At 44.4% G+C, this 14,353-nt stretch overlaps 1 protein-coding gene across 10 annotated transcripts in view; it reads right to left on the bottom strand.

The window, feature by feature from the left end:
- ERCC6L2 (ERCC excision repair 6 like 2) overlaps window positions 1-14,353 on the bottom strand; it is a 119,870-nt gene that overhangs the window by 65,466 nt on the left and 40,051 nt on the right. The window contains exon 11 of one of the 10 annotated variants that reach the window (XM_089779267.1): window positions 3,265-13,205. The exons of the other annotated variants lie outside the window; for them this stretch is intronic. Coding sequence (XP_089635393.1) covers window positions 12,843-13,205 — 363 coding nt within the window. The 3' untranslated portion in view covers window positions 3,265-12,842. Of the gene's footprint in view, window positions 1-3,264; window positions 13,206-14,353 lie in introns of those variants that run through there. 10 annotated transcript variants of the gene reach the window in all.

Genomic DNA, 14,353 nt, shown 5'->3' with positions numbered 1-14,353 from the left:
CTATGTAACCATTGTATTTCACCACTCTTGCTCCCCCTCCAAAAAGTCAAGGATATTTTTGTGTAGAGCACCATTTACAAGCATGAAATCTACAACTACTGTACTTCAAAAATGACAAGCCACTTTCCTTTCATTACACAATTTTCACTTCACAAGCAAGGTATATGGATTCTCACAATACATTGTCAGGCATTATTTCTTGAATGTTCAACTACACCACATCTAAATAAATGGTTCTATGTTATATTTATTGACAAAAAAGTCCGAATGGGTGAAATTCATCCTAAGACAGAGGATTTAGCTAGGCAAGATTCTCTAACACACCATATAAGCTCTATAGGTGGGTTGCAAATGAGGCAGGTCAAATAAAGCATCCACCAGGGAAGTATCCAACCCCTGCATATTGCAAGTGGGTTTCTACATCCCCTCTGAAAAAGACAGAGCAGCTCAACACGGGTAGGCTGGTCTTAGTTGGATCCAGTGGCCCAAAACACATATGAAAGGACATGGTAGAGGCTGCTTTTTCAACTTTAACTGTATTTCTACAAAGTGATATACCAAAAGCAGAGGGGACGAATTACAAGTCCTGTGGAATACGTATGCATGCTTGTACCCATAGCAGCTGCACTGACGGAAGCACAAATACAGTTCTTCCACTCCCTGAGATATACACCAAAACAAGACACAAAACACTTACAGTGAAAAAAATTGTCCCCAGCTCTCCTGCTATGCAATTTATTCTACCTAGGGATGCAAATGTTTAACAGGATTTTGGAAAATTCTATAAGTGTAATGCCAAAATCTTCACCTTTGCTATATATCTGAATATGTTCATCTCCAAAAGGCTATGTCACTTGTATTCCAGTTTCTGATTATTCTAGATAAAGTTAATTTAACCAATTGATGTGAAGAGAGCTGATTAGGTCTATATCCCCAGAACTTAAATTTCTATACATTTTTAAATCTCAGAGGGCTAGCTATGTTAGTCTGTATCTGCATCTGACAAAGTGATTTTTACCCATGAAAGATTGTTATTCTTTAAGGTGCCACAGGACTCATTGTTTTTGTATATATTTTAAAAATTATCTTTTCTAGAATTGAAAACAGAATGCTATTCAGTGTATGGGGGAGGGTGCCTATTAAGCAAGCACATACAAAAGCAAGTATCTTCCACCTCTTGTGATTCTACTACAAGAAAATCTTTAACAGCCACGTTTCTGCAAGTTTTATTATATTTGATCAAATTTATTTCCCCACTGTTATTTTTTGTTTTATTATTGACTTTTAAAAAAGTATTTATAAAATATCTTCCTAGTCTTAGTTTATGATGGCTTCTTTCTGTTCATTTTTGAGCCTTCCAGAGGTCGCCCGTATGCCTCTTCTCACATCATAAAAAATTACTGACAGCTCATCAGTATAGTAGTTTTTAGTTCTGTTGAGAAGGCAACACACAGAGGGACATAATCAGAGAGAATAGTCTGATCAAGAAGAAGCTGACAATATTATTTGTCAAAACAAAACCATTTATTTGAAAATACTGTACATTTCAGGTCTAAACAGTGGCTATGGGTCACGACCCTGTTTTAATGGGTTTGCCAGGAGCTGGCATTATACTTGCCGGGGCTCAGAGCCAAAGCCTGAGCCTCAATGACCATGGCCAAAGTCAAAATCCTGACGGCAGGGTTCAGGTTACGGGCCTTTTACCTGGCGCTAAAGCCTTTGAGCTTCGGCTTTGTGCCCTCCTGCTGCTGGTGCAGCAGCACTCAGATGGGTAGGCTCAGGTTTGGGTCCCTGCTTCTGGGGTAATGCAGTAACTTGTGTTGTTAGAAGGGGTTGCAGTGCAATGAAATGTGAGAAACCCAGGTCTAGAAGAACAGGAAATATAGCTCTAATCTGTAATGATTATTCAGTTCACAGACAAGAGCTATCACCCAAGATGACACATTCAGAACATTTCTTGAACCTAATCTATTTTCCAAAATATTAACAGCCAGTGAAGTTGCCGCTATTTTATAAATACAGTGCACCAAATATCAAAAAGGGTATCTTACTGTCAAAACATTTAAACGTAATAACCTTAACACAAATGTTATTTTTCGATTTACGTCAATCTGACTCACTATAGAATGAAGTCAGATTCAGTACTGATGCACTCGAATGTGTTTTGATTTTTAAAACTGAAATAGTGACACAAAATATTAAACATGCAAGGACAATAAAATGAATTTCCATAATCCATGTCAATTAAAATGTATCATTTTCTCCAGCAGAATTTCCAAGTCTGAAAGCTGAATCCAAAATTCTTGTAAAGAAAACCAAATCGCATCACATCAATATATACAGGCAGTCCCCGACTTACGCGGATCCGACTTATGTCGGATCCGCACTTACGAACGGGGCTTTCTGGCCCCGGAGCTCACAGGCAGCGGTCAGCCACCTCGACCTCCGGGGCGAGAAAAGCTGCTCCCGGTGCCCCTGGTCTGCTGGGGACCGTCTCCAGCAGACCAGGGGCATTGGGAGCAAACCCGCAGCAGTGGCGGGGTCCCCCGCTTCTGAGGCATGGCTCTGGCAAAGCCTCAGAAGCGCGGGGACCCCGCCGCGGCTGCGGATTTGCTCCTGGTGCCCCTGGTCTGCTGGGGACCGTCTCCAGCAAACCAGGGGCACCGGGAGCAAAGCGGTCCCGCGCCAGAGCAAAGCCTCAGAGGCGAGGCACCCCCCGCTGCCACTTTGCTCCCTGTGTCCCTGGTCTGCTGGGGGGGGCGCAGCTAGTGTGCCCCCCCCCCAGCAGACCAGGCTTTTGTTGTGGACCCTGGGGCAGAGCAGCTGGGGCGCTGCCGGTTGGTCCCGCAGCGCCGCTCTGGGCACTACTGGACCAACTCGGCAGCACCCCAGCTTCTCTGCCCCAGGCGTCCTGATTCAGCCGCTGCTGGTCAGTTTCAGCAGCGGCTGAATCAGGACGCCTGGGGCAGAGCAGCTGGGGTGCTGCTGGGTTGGTCCAGTAGCGCCGAGGAGCGGTGCTACTGGAGCAACCCAGCAGCACCCCAGCTGCTCTGCCCCAGGCGTCCCACAAGTCAGCTGTTGCTGAAACTGACCAGCGCTGACTACAGGAAGCCCGAGGCACAGTTGCTCTGCCCCAGGCTTCCTGGAATCAGCTGCTGATCAGTTTCAGCAGCAGCTGACTTGGGGTTCTTAAGGTGAATCTGTATGTAAGTCAGAACTGGCGGTCAGTTTCAGCAGCGGCTGAATCTGGACGCCAGTTCCGACTTACATACAGATTCAACTTAAGAACAAACCTACAGTCCCTATCTTGTTCGTAACCCGGGGACTGCCTGTATTAAAAGCCCACTCCTACTCATTCTATATCTTCTATATACTGACCAGTATCCCTCTTCCATGAAGAAAGGGATGGCACTGAATACTTTAGGAAATGTTGTTCTACAATGAGATGCATTTCCTGAAGTGATAAAAAATATGAGTTCTCCTTGAGACAGGAAGTAGTTATTTTTCATTTAACCAGGCATTTCATTCCCTGACACTTAGATAATCTAATTTTTTTTAAATTAGAGATTGCAACCATGCATGTAAGGGGGTTAAAATGAAAACAGTCAGTAAGCAGGTTTCTGCAGTGATGTCAGATCATTAGTACCAGAAACTATCAGGCATGATGGAGGATTGCATAACCGCAATCTACCGGGATCTCTTCAAAGCATGTTTTAACAAAACTGCCTCCTATGGTAGCAGTAAAACAAAACAAAGGACAAATTTTATGAAGCAGTCAAGCGAAGCTAAAACTAACACAAGATCACTGTTTCTCCTGTTTTTCCTCCAACAGACAAAGGGGAAGAAAACAACCAAGTTTCAGGTGACTACTGCCAAAACGTGCTTGTACACTGTTGACCCAACTCCCCAGCTTGCCTTACAATACACTTTAACAAAAGGGCACATTAATTATGCTTTATTTTACTAAGAAAAATGAGAGCCAAAAATGAAAGTTAAAATAGCCAAAAATCACTCAAACATTCTGACTTACAGATCCAGTAAAAATGAAAGGCAGAATTCCCATTTAACAAAGGAATTCTTTTCCAATGGAAACCATAAAAAAAATCTTTAATTTTAAAGAATCCAATGGAGCTTTTCAATATTATTGTACCTTAAAGCACAAATTCATAACTATAATCTGTGAAAAATTACGATTTCTTCAGTCAGCTTCTAAAAGGAGGAATGTTTTACCCACATCTCTCAGAGAAATGCCATTTTTTCCCCAACATACATGGAAGTTTCAGCAGGCACCAGACAGAAACATGGATATCATTCTTATTATTAGTCATAAAATAGATCCCTCTCTCCTTTATGAAGTTCTTCACATTAAAGTGAGTTTTATAAGAATATCTGCTTGTTTTGGAAGTCTGATTTTTATAATTATCTACTTTCTGAATAAAAAAATACTTTATATATTTTTTAAATTGTCACAATAAACATTCTGATTGTTTCCCTTTGAAAACCAGTTGGCCATCTCCAACTCAAACCCAACATCACTATCACATTCCTGCAATAAATGATATGGTCAATAACTCCTTATAATAGGATTGTACTTTGAGATTCTAATTATATGACTATCAGATCCTCTAGGCATATTAAAATCTTCAGTTTTGTTCACAAAATTCTTCATGTAATTTTATACATTTTATCAAATGTATTTCATTTTGCATTTATTACAATATTAGTAACCTTTAAGATCTTTAATGCAAAGGCATACCAAGAGAACTTTCAAGATCTGTAAGAATCAGAGTTTTAATGGCACTGTCGTGCTCCTTGGTTTGAAGAGAATGAGAAAGCACTGTGCTGCAAGCCTGGAGCAGCCCCCGACCTGTGTCAGGCCACCGGTTAACCATAACTGGTAACCATCACCCAGCCCCTAGTCTCTTTCCTTCTGGAGACATGGCTTGAAATTCTGAATTTGCTCATAAGTGAAAATTAATTGCATAGCATTATCGCCTACTTCAAGATTTTGGCACAACTAGGAGTCTGAGATAAAGAGGTTCAGAATAAGAAGGGTTACTAATCAGGTGTGCAGAACTATGAGGGGAATATTATACATCATCTAGTTGTGGCACATTGAGTTAACTGCTATTAGTCATTCTCCTCCAGAATGGGAGATATCTTTGCCACTGCATTATCATCAATATTGCTCCTTCAATAGTGCTGAAGTGTTTTAGGGTGTGACAGATTTCCCTCATTCCCTCTAATATCCTACCCCATTGCTATCCGACCTTAAAGCAATAATTCTGGCCTTCTCTTTCCTTATCTTGATCAACACCTTGGATATTACAGGAATTGGAGGAAACATATACAAACCCAATATCAAATAAGAAAGACATTTCCCAAGAAATATTGCCTCAGTCCTCCTCTCAAGCAGAAAAGGAAGCACTTCCTGTTTCTGGCCAAGATGAACCAGTCTATCTGTGTCAACACTTAAATATGTTATGGCATACAATGGGATCTACCTCCCATTTGTGATTTTAAGGGAAGAGGTCATCTGCAGTGATGTTTTGAATGCCTGGAAGGTAAACTGCTTGAGATTGACTCTGGAACTGATGCATACGCAATCTCAAAAGGGATTCATCTGTTAGGATGCTGTGAGGGTCTTTTCAGCACTCAAAGGACTTGTTAACAGAAGGAAAAAGAAGTTACTCACCTTGTGCAGTAACAATGGTTCTTTGAGATGCGTGCCCCGTGGGTGCTCCACTGTAGGTGTCAGGCTTGTCCCGGCGCTGCAGATCGGAGACCTTTTTCAGCCGTAGTCCGCCAGATTGCGCATACGCGAAGCACATCTCGTGCCTTTTGTGCCGTTTGTGTGCGCGCGGTCCGGCTCCCGCCAGTTCCTCCTGATCCTCTTGGTTTGAAAGACATAAGAAACAGATACTCCAAAGAGGGGAGGAGGGCGGGTCGTGGAGCACCCATGGGATATGCTTCTTGAACAACCATCGTTACTGCACAAGATGAGTAACTTCTTTTTCTTCTTCGAGCAGTGTCCCATTCACTGTAGGTGAATTTACAGCAGTAACCCCTGTAATGGAGGCGGGATTCGTAGCTATCATGCTGTAGCTGTGGAGAGGACTGCTGATGCCACTGCCGTATTTGGTAGAAGAAGGTTGGAGATGGCATAGTGTTTAGCGAACGTGAAGTCCAAAGACCATGTAGCAGCCCTTCAAATGTCTCTCAATGAAACCCCTTTCAGGAAAGTGGTTGACGTGGCTATTGCTCATGTTGAGTGAGCTCTCAGTGCATGTGGTAAAGGTCTATTTTGCAAAGGATTACATTTCTTTATGCAGGCGACGATGATTGATGAAATACATTGTGCCAATAAGGGATGGCCCATAGAGCACTCAGCCGTGAATAGTAGTAGCTTGTGCGACTTCCGAAAGGATCTAGTTCTGTCTATGTAGAATGCCAACACTCGCTTCACATCTAAGGTATGGAGGTGTGCTTACTCCATCGAAGAATGAGGTTTAGGGTAGAACATGGGAAGGACTATTGGTTTGTTTATGTGAAACTCTGAATTTACTTTGGAGAGAAAAGTAGGCTGGGGGCGTAATAAAGCTCCCTGAGGGGTGAATATTGTGTAGGATGGTGAAGCTGATAGGGCAAACAGTTGCCCAACTCTCCTTGCAGAGGTTATCACGAACAGGAAGATGACCTTCATTGTGAGTGTGTAGGTCACGTGTTGCTAAAGGTTCAAAGGGATTCCATGTTAGAGCGTTCAGGACTAGCTCCAAATCCCAGGGGTCTGCAGGCTGTCTTTGGTGTGGAAAGAGATTAGCCATCCCCTTCATAAATCTCTTTGTCATGGGATGTGTAAAGACTGAGTAGCCATCTACTGAATGATGGAAAGCAGTGATAGCAGCTATGTGTACTTTAATAGAAGCACAGGTAAGGCTGGAGTCTTTAAGATGTACGAAATAGTCCAGAATCCTGTAGATAGGGACAGAGTAGGGATCTAAGTGCGTCCCAGAACACCATGAAGAAAACCGTGTCCATTTATGAAGGTAAGTGTGGTAGATTTTCTATTATGTAATCGAACGTGTTTGACAGCTTGCGAACATATCATCTCTGTTTATTGAAACCAATCAGGTACCAGGCTGTCAGTGCGAGGTGGTTGGTCTGCGATGAATCGAGTATCCGCAGTTCTGTGTGAGCAGCTCGCAGCATCTGGGCAGAGGATATGGAGAGCGAGCTGATATGCGATACAGGTAAGGGAACCATGTTTGTCATGGCCACAAGAGGGCTATAAGAATCACTGTAGCTCTGTCGATAGCTCTCTTTTCCAGGACTCTGAGGATTAAGGATGTGGGAGGGAAGGAATATAGAAGATGGTGACCCCAACTACACAAGAAGGCATCTCCCATGGAGTTCCGCCCAATCCCACCCTCGAGCAGTATTGGGGGCATTTCACATTCAGACTTGTGGCAAAGAGGTCTACTGATGGGAACCCCCCAGCAACGGAATATGATGGAGAGTACTTCTGGATGTAGCTCCCACTCGTGGCTCATGGAGAAATGTCTGCTTAATGCATCAGCTGTGGAATTCTGGAGTACGGGGAGAGCCTCTGCAAGAGGGGAGATTTTGTGGTGATTGCACCAGTTCCACAAACATATCACTTCGGCGCAAAGGAATCGGGACCGAGCTCCTCCCTGTCTGTTTATGTAATATACAGTGGTCATATTGTCGGTGAGGAGTCATATGACTTGGCCCTGGATAACGGGGAGGAAGTGTTGGCAGGCGTTGTAGACCGCCTGTAGTTCCAGGAAACTGATGTGCATCAACGATTCTTTGGGGGACCATAGGCCCTGCCCCGTTTGTGTTTCAAGGTGGCACCTCACCCAAGGAGCGATGCATCGGTAGTCAGCTGCATTGTTGGCTGGGGATGATGAAAGGGTATGCCAGACATCAGATTGTCAGGAATAGTCCACCAAGTCAGCGAATTTTTGACAAAGACAGGGATTGTAACCGTCCTGTGGGTTTCGAGGTATACACTGTGGCTATCCAGTGTTGAAGGTACTGGAAGTATAACCTCGTGTTTTCCATGACATACATCCCATGAGCTGTAGACAGTGGAGTATAGATGTTTTGGGACTGGTAGAAAGTATTTGTATCAGGTCTCGGATTGTTTGAAACCTGGTCATTGATAAAGGGGTCAAGCTTTGGTTGAGTCGAGGTGGGCACCGATGAATTGTATTGGTGGGGCATCATGCCTGACTTCAGAATATTGAGAATCAGACCTAATGCCTTAAAAACTGCTCTCGTGGTGTTTGTGGCATGAAGCGCTTCTGCTGACGAAGGTGCTCTGATTAGGCAGCCATCCAGATAAGGGAATATAATTATACCCAGACAACATAGGTATGCTGTAACCACCGCCAGAGTCTTGGAGAAAACCCTGGGAGCTGACGAGAGACCGAAGGGCAGGACCTTGTATTGGAAATGGTCTGCACCTATTTGGAAACAAACAAACCTTCTGTGGGCCAGATGGATGGCCACATGAAAATACGCGTCCTGCAGGTTGAGGGACATGAACCAATCTCCGCTGTGTAGTGCTGGGATGATTGTAGCTAGGGTAACCATACAGAAATGTTGCTTTCGAAGATATCGATTTAAGCCTCGAAGGTCTAGAATCGGCCTCCAACCTCCCAACTTTTTGTCGGTTAAGAAGTATCGGGAGTAAAAACCCTACCCCTCATCTGGAATTTTCTCTATTGCTCCGATGCTGAGTAGACGAAGTACTTCTTGTTTTAGCAGAGATTCATGAGATGGGTCCCTGAAGAGGGATGGGGTGGGAGGAGAGGGAGGAAGCAGTGATGTGAAGGGGATGGTGTAACCTAGCTCAATGGTTTGAAGGACCCATCTGTCGGTGGTGATATGGGCCCATCGGTGTTGAAAAGGCCTTAGACGATGGTGGAATAAAGTGTCTGCAGCACGAGTGTGATTGTTGAATGGTATGGTTCTCAATCCCTCGATCGAAGCGTCAAACCTGTTGTCTGGTGTTGTGCTGGCCAGATGCTTTTGGTGGGGGTCGTCTTCTCTGTTGATGCTGTTTGTTGAGTTGCTGGTCATGCTGTCTATATGAGGTCATTTGGTGGGAAAACAGTCTTTGCTTTTGGTATGGTGTGTACCTCTTACGCCGGTAAAGTGGTGTGTACATCTCAAGGGTTCTAAGTGTGGTTCTGGAGTCCTTACCTGAGGGGAGGACTTGGTCAGTTTTCCTCAGAAAAAAGACTCTGCCTGTCAAATGGAAAATCTTCAACTCTGGACAGGAGGTCTTTTGGGACAGCTGCCTGTTGTAGCCATGACACTCTGTGCATGACCACTCGCCATGTGTGCTGTCTTGGTGAGTGCCTTTAATGTGCTGGAGAACGTGAGGGTGGCTCCGGGGAGAAGTGCATATGGTCTGGGCTGGGTGAAAGGGCTGGCAGTTTCTGTGCCTTTTGGCAGCTGGTGGTGTGAGCAGGAAATTGTTCCAGTGAGGTTGAGGCCAGAGTGGAGATTTCCCTGGGCATAGGGTGTCGTCTGTCATCGATATAACTGTGATTATAACTATAGGAATGGAAGACTACAACTAAATGAGTAACTACCAAACTGACTGAATTCTCTCTCTCTCTCTCTCTCAATCCTGACAGGAATCTGAGGAGAGAGGGCTCACTCTGTCTGCAACCAAGGATGGTCAGGAGGAACTGGTGGGAGTATTAGCAGAATTGTATTAATTGCTTAATGAGCCTAATGTTTGTAATGATATCTGATTATGTAATGAGCCTAATATGTATTAGCCCTATAACACCTATGTAGTAAAACTGATGTATTAGACATTTAAATCAATACATGTATACGTCATCACATATTTCAAAAAATTGCTGAGTCATGCTGACATGTTTAAATCTAAATCATTCCAACTGTAAATGCATATTCATGGGTCAGAATGTTGACCACATGAATATTCATAAGGATAGACGGTTTCTCATGATTATGCAATAATTGTTTTAAACTCATGCAAATATCGCATCTTGATTAGCCAATCATTTTAAAGTCAAGCTCTCATACATATTCATGACCATAGCCTATAAAAGCCTGTGCAACGCATACATTAAGCGTTGTGTTGGGTCATCGGGAATAGGCTAGGTTAGCATAGTGTATGAGAGACTTGCTGATTGGATCGAGTTGTCCCATGCGCAATTGATTTAGAGAGAATGTGGTAGTTTAAGGTTAAGAGGATTGACCAGACGGAAGGTCTGAGTCTTCCACTTTAGGTTTAGTTTAGTTAAATTAGCATTTTAGATAGATTAGTGTTTCATCGTCATGTTCTGTGGAGAGAGAGCGCAGTTACAAGCGTCTGCAGCCTGAGGCGGTGAAGAGGAACTGGCGGACGGCCAGACTGCGCGACAGAAAAAGCGCGAAAGCCGCGAGCCTGTGGCACATGCGTGGTCCAGCCAGATACTGCTACTGACAAGTCTCCATCTGCGGCGCCGGGGCAAGCCCAGCACCCATAGTGGAGCACCCGCGGGGACATCCCCGAAGAAGAAAAGGCTCGTGATGTTGTTCGGCATTGGTTACATTGTTTTGCTGTCATGGGTGTTCCAGTTTCTGTTAAAACTGATAATGGTCCTGCTTATATCTCCCACAAAGTTCAGTCCTTTTTGCAGGATTGGGGTGTAAGCCACACCACAGGCATTCCACACACCCCCACGGGCCAGGCGATTGTTGAACGCACGCACCGCACTCTCAAGACCCTTCTTGATAAACAAAAAAGGGGGAATCCAGTGGGAATGACCCCACAGGAGCGTTTGGACAAAGCTATGTATGTGTTAAACTTTTTAAATCTTTCTGATTTGTCTTTCACAGCAGCACAGTGCCACTTTGGGCGAGACTCTGCGTGGCCAGAGCGGCCACAGGTTTACTACAGACACCTGGAATCCAGACAGTGGCAAGGTCCCGTTCCATTAATCACATGGGGACGTGGGTATGCCTGTGTTTCTCTTCCCTCAGGTCCCTATTGGCTTCCTGTGCAATTTGTTAAGCCAGCCAGGATTGGTACGTCATCGGCGCAAGGGATTCAACTCGAGAATGAAGGGACCGCTGCCGATCCGTGGCGACAAATCCATGACGGTCACCGCTGCATTTTTGTGGTTCCTGTGGAGCAGTTTCTGTGTGCATACTGCGACAGCACATTTGTATTGGGCGCACATCATTGATCCCCCCGTATTCAGGCCTGTGACGTGGTGGGATCCCTCACTGCCCATCAGTAACAATGGTACCGATTGGGTGGGAGGGGTGAGGATACCCCTACAGCGGAACAGGAAACCCAGGTCGTTAATGTTACCAATGTCACCTTTGTCACCGACCTCCCACCGCTTTGCTTTTCTACCCTTTATGACTCAGGTCGTGTGCCCGTGCAGCCACAGTTGCACCTAGTGGCGCGGGAGCACGACGGAAGGGTTAACTATACCTTACTGAGCATTCCCAGGATGCACGGAAGCGGTAATGACTCCTGGGAGCCGTACGCCCCTGATTTGCCCCGCTGCATGATAAAAAGGATATCAGCAGATGCGGCACCGGTTTGGCAGGCATGTCGTGGATGCAGCCCCCTGGTACTCCGGGGCGAATTCGGCACGGTTGTGGATTAGGGCCCTCACGGTATGCTGTGGGATAAAGTGGACAATCGCACTGTCCCCTTCGGCTGGTATAATCATAGCCTTTCGTGGCATGGGGGAGGCTCTGCCGGTCCTGTGTTACAATTTATTACTAATGGGGATAACACCACGGCCTCCACGTTACAGAAGGGGGTTAGCATTTATGGGTTATAATCTAGGGAGTTTGATTTTAGAGAATTATACATCTAACTATATTAAGCAGCAAGATAATAGTGTTATGGTTTGTACTTCGCATCCATATGTTTTTGCCTTAGCAAAAAAAGCAACTTTTAAGAGATGTAATTTTTCCCATTCTTGTTATTTTGTTATGTTGTCTGAGGTGCGATATAAGACCTGCATTTCCATGAGTGATAATGTAACCTTTGTGTTCCCCTCTTTGACGATGCCCTGAGTTATGGATTCCTGTTAATCTCACACGAGACTGGGAAGGAGATAGTGGCTTTGGCCATCTTACAAGGTTTCTGCAGGAGGAGATTACTAACACTCGTAGACGTACGAAGCGATTTTTGGGGTGGCTGATTTTTGCTCTCGTGTCGGCAATTATTATTCTTGCTTGTGCCACTGCTGCTATTGCCTCTTTAACCCAGTTGGTTAAGACTGCAAAAATGGTAGGGGAAACTCTAATAAACGTTACACGGGAGTTCCAAACACAGGAGACCATTGACGAAGAGATATTGGCGCAGCTTGAGGCCCTAGAAGCCGCAGTCATTTGGCTTGGTGATAGGCACGCAGCCTTAAAGACTAGGTTGTCTCTGCATTGTGATTGGGAGCACACTGCTGGAGGTCTCTGTGTGACATCCCTCCCTTGGAATTCATCAGTTCATGATTGGAACCTTGTTAAACACTATTTACAGGGTGCCTTTGATGTTTCTTTACGTTCTCATGTTAATTCTTTGCATGCTCAGTTAAAGAACCAAATTCAGCAATTGCAAGAATTAACCACACAAAAGGTTTTTGCTACTTTGCAATCTGACTTATCTTGGCTTAATCCTACTATGTGGTTTTCTGGATTAAATTTGCGCATGTGGGTGTTTATTGGACTTGCAAGTGGGCTTCTTATTGTGCTTTTTATAATTCTTTCTTTACTTTTTTCTTGTATTCGTTCTGCTCGGAAAGTTGAGGCTCGTGTAATGACAATGTTACTTATTAATGGTATTGTTTTGTATAAAAGAGGGGGAGATGTAGAGAATCAACAAGTATAGTGCTTTGGCCGTGTGACAGGGCATCCCAAGGACGAAACCAAGCAAGACTCCTGAGCCAACAATAACAACATCTGCCCGAGTCAACGACCTTCGAGAATGCTGTGTTGGGGCTGGGAAAAAGCACAGTTTGTGAAAAAGCAGGATGTGGACTTTTGGGAAGTTGAGAGGGTATAAAGATAGTTGTAATCTTGCAATAAAATGATTTCGTGCTTGCACCGGCCGGAGTCCGTGCCTTCATACACCACATGAGACTTCCCAAGGCAATGAATGTACTGGGAGTGGCTTCACAACTCACTAAGATAGTCTCCTGCAAGAAAGGCCACATTTAAAACTGTGATAGGCAGGCATACCCTTCTAGAAATTTAAACTTCTCTAGATGAGAAAAAAACCTGAAATACCATAGTCCTTTCCCTTAACTATTACTAGCTGCCATTACTACAGGCAGTCCCCGGTTACATGGATCCGACTTACATCAGATCCCTATTTACAAACGGGTGAGGCAACCCCGCACTAGCTGCTTCCCCCCAGCAGACCAGGGAGACGCGAAGCTAGCGCCTCCCCCCGAGCAGACCAGGGAGACGCAGAGCGGCTTTTCTCAGCAGACACCTCAGCTTGAGAATAAAGGACTAAGGGAAGTGAGGTGTGGGAGAATAAAACTGAGCTCTGGAGAAATGTTTGGCTAGAGTTTCCCCTACAATATGTACCAGTTCCGACTTACATACAAATTCAACTTAAGAACAAACCTACAGTCCCTATCTTGTACGTAACCCGGGGACTGCCTGTATAACTAAGTTAAGTGAATCTATGGGGAGAAAAAAAACTACAGTGGAGGCAAACTCAACTCAGACACTACTAAGGCTCCATTTCATGCAAAGTGGTTGAGAAGGAACTGAGAACAGTTCACCTCCACAACTGTATATATCCATAGTCAAGAGCACAAGGCTGAGAAGAGCATATGCACAGGTCGAACAGGCACTGCAACTTAAAAGCTCTAAACGCAGAGGGCACACTCTCCTGAAATGGAGCACCCATAGTGACACTACTTGAAGAAAAGTGAAAGGTAATTAAATGACAATTACCAAGTCAGGAAAATATATCTAGAGGGGTACCTCAGTATCAGTGTTAGGACTGATCTGATCATCTGAAAGAGGTATTTATCAGTATGCTAATGAACTCCACAGTTGATATTAAAATGAAAAGAGATGGGAACCCCAACAAACTTGGAGAAATTAGAAACATATAGAAAATAAAATGAGATTCAACTTGGAAAAATGTAAGCAATCTGGAAAAGAAATAATTTTAGAACAATGATGCTCAAACAAAAAACATCTAGAAGCAATAATGCTGAAGAGAACTAAAGCAATATATATAGCTGTAAAAAGGCCAATGCATTTCCGGATTACACAGGCAAGTACACTAAGGGGAAGGGTGGTAGTGGTCCTTCTCCACATGACT

This window comes from Pelodiscus sinensis, chromosome 6 (assembly GCF_052426305.1).
Source record: "Pelodiscus sinensis isolate ZL-2025 chromosome 6, ASM5242630v1, whole genome shotgun sequence".
Lineage (NCBI taxonomy): Eukaryota > Metazoa > Chordata > Testudines > Trionychidae > Pelodiscus > Pelodiscus sinensis.
Note: the sequence above shows the minus strand (reverse complement) of the source record. Positions and strands in the feature narration are given on the sequence as shown.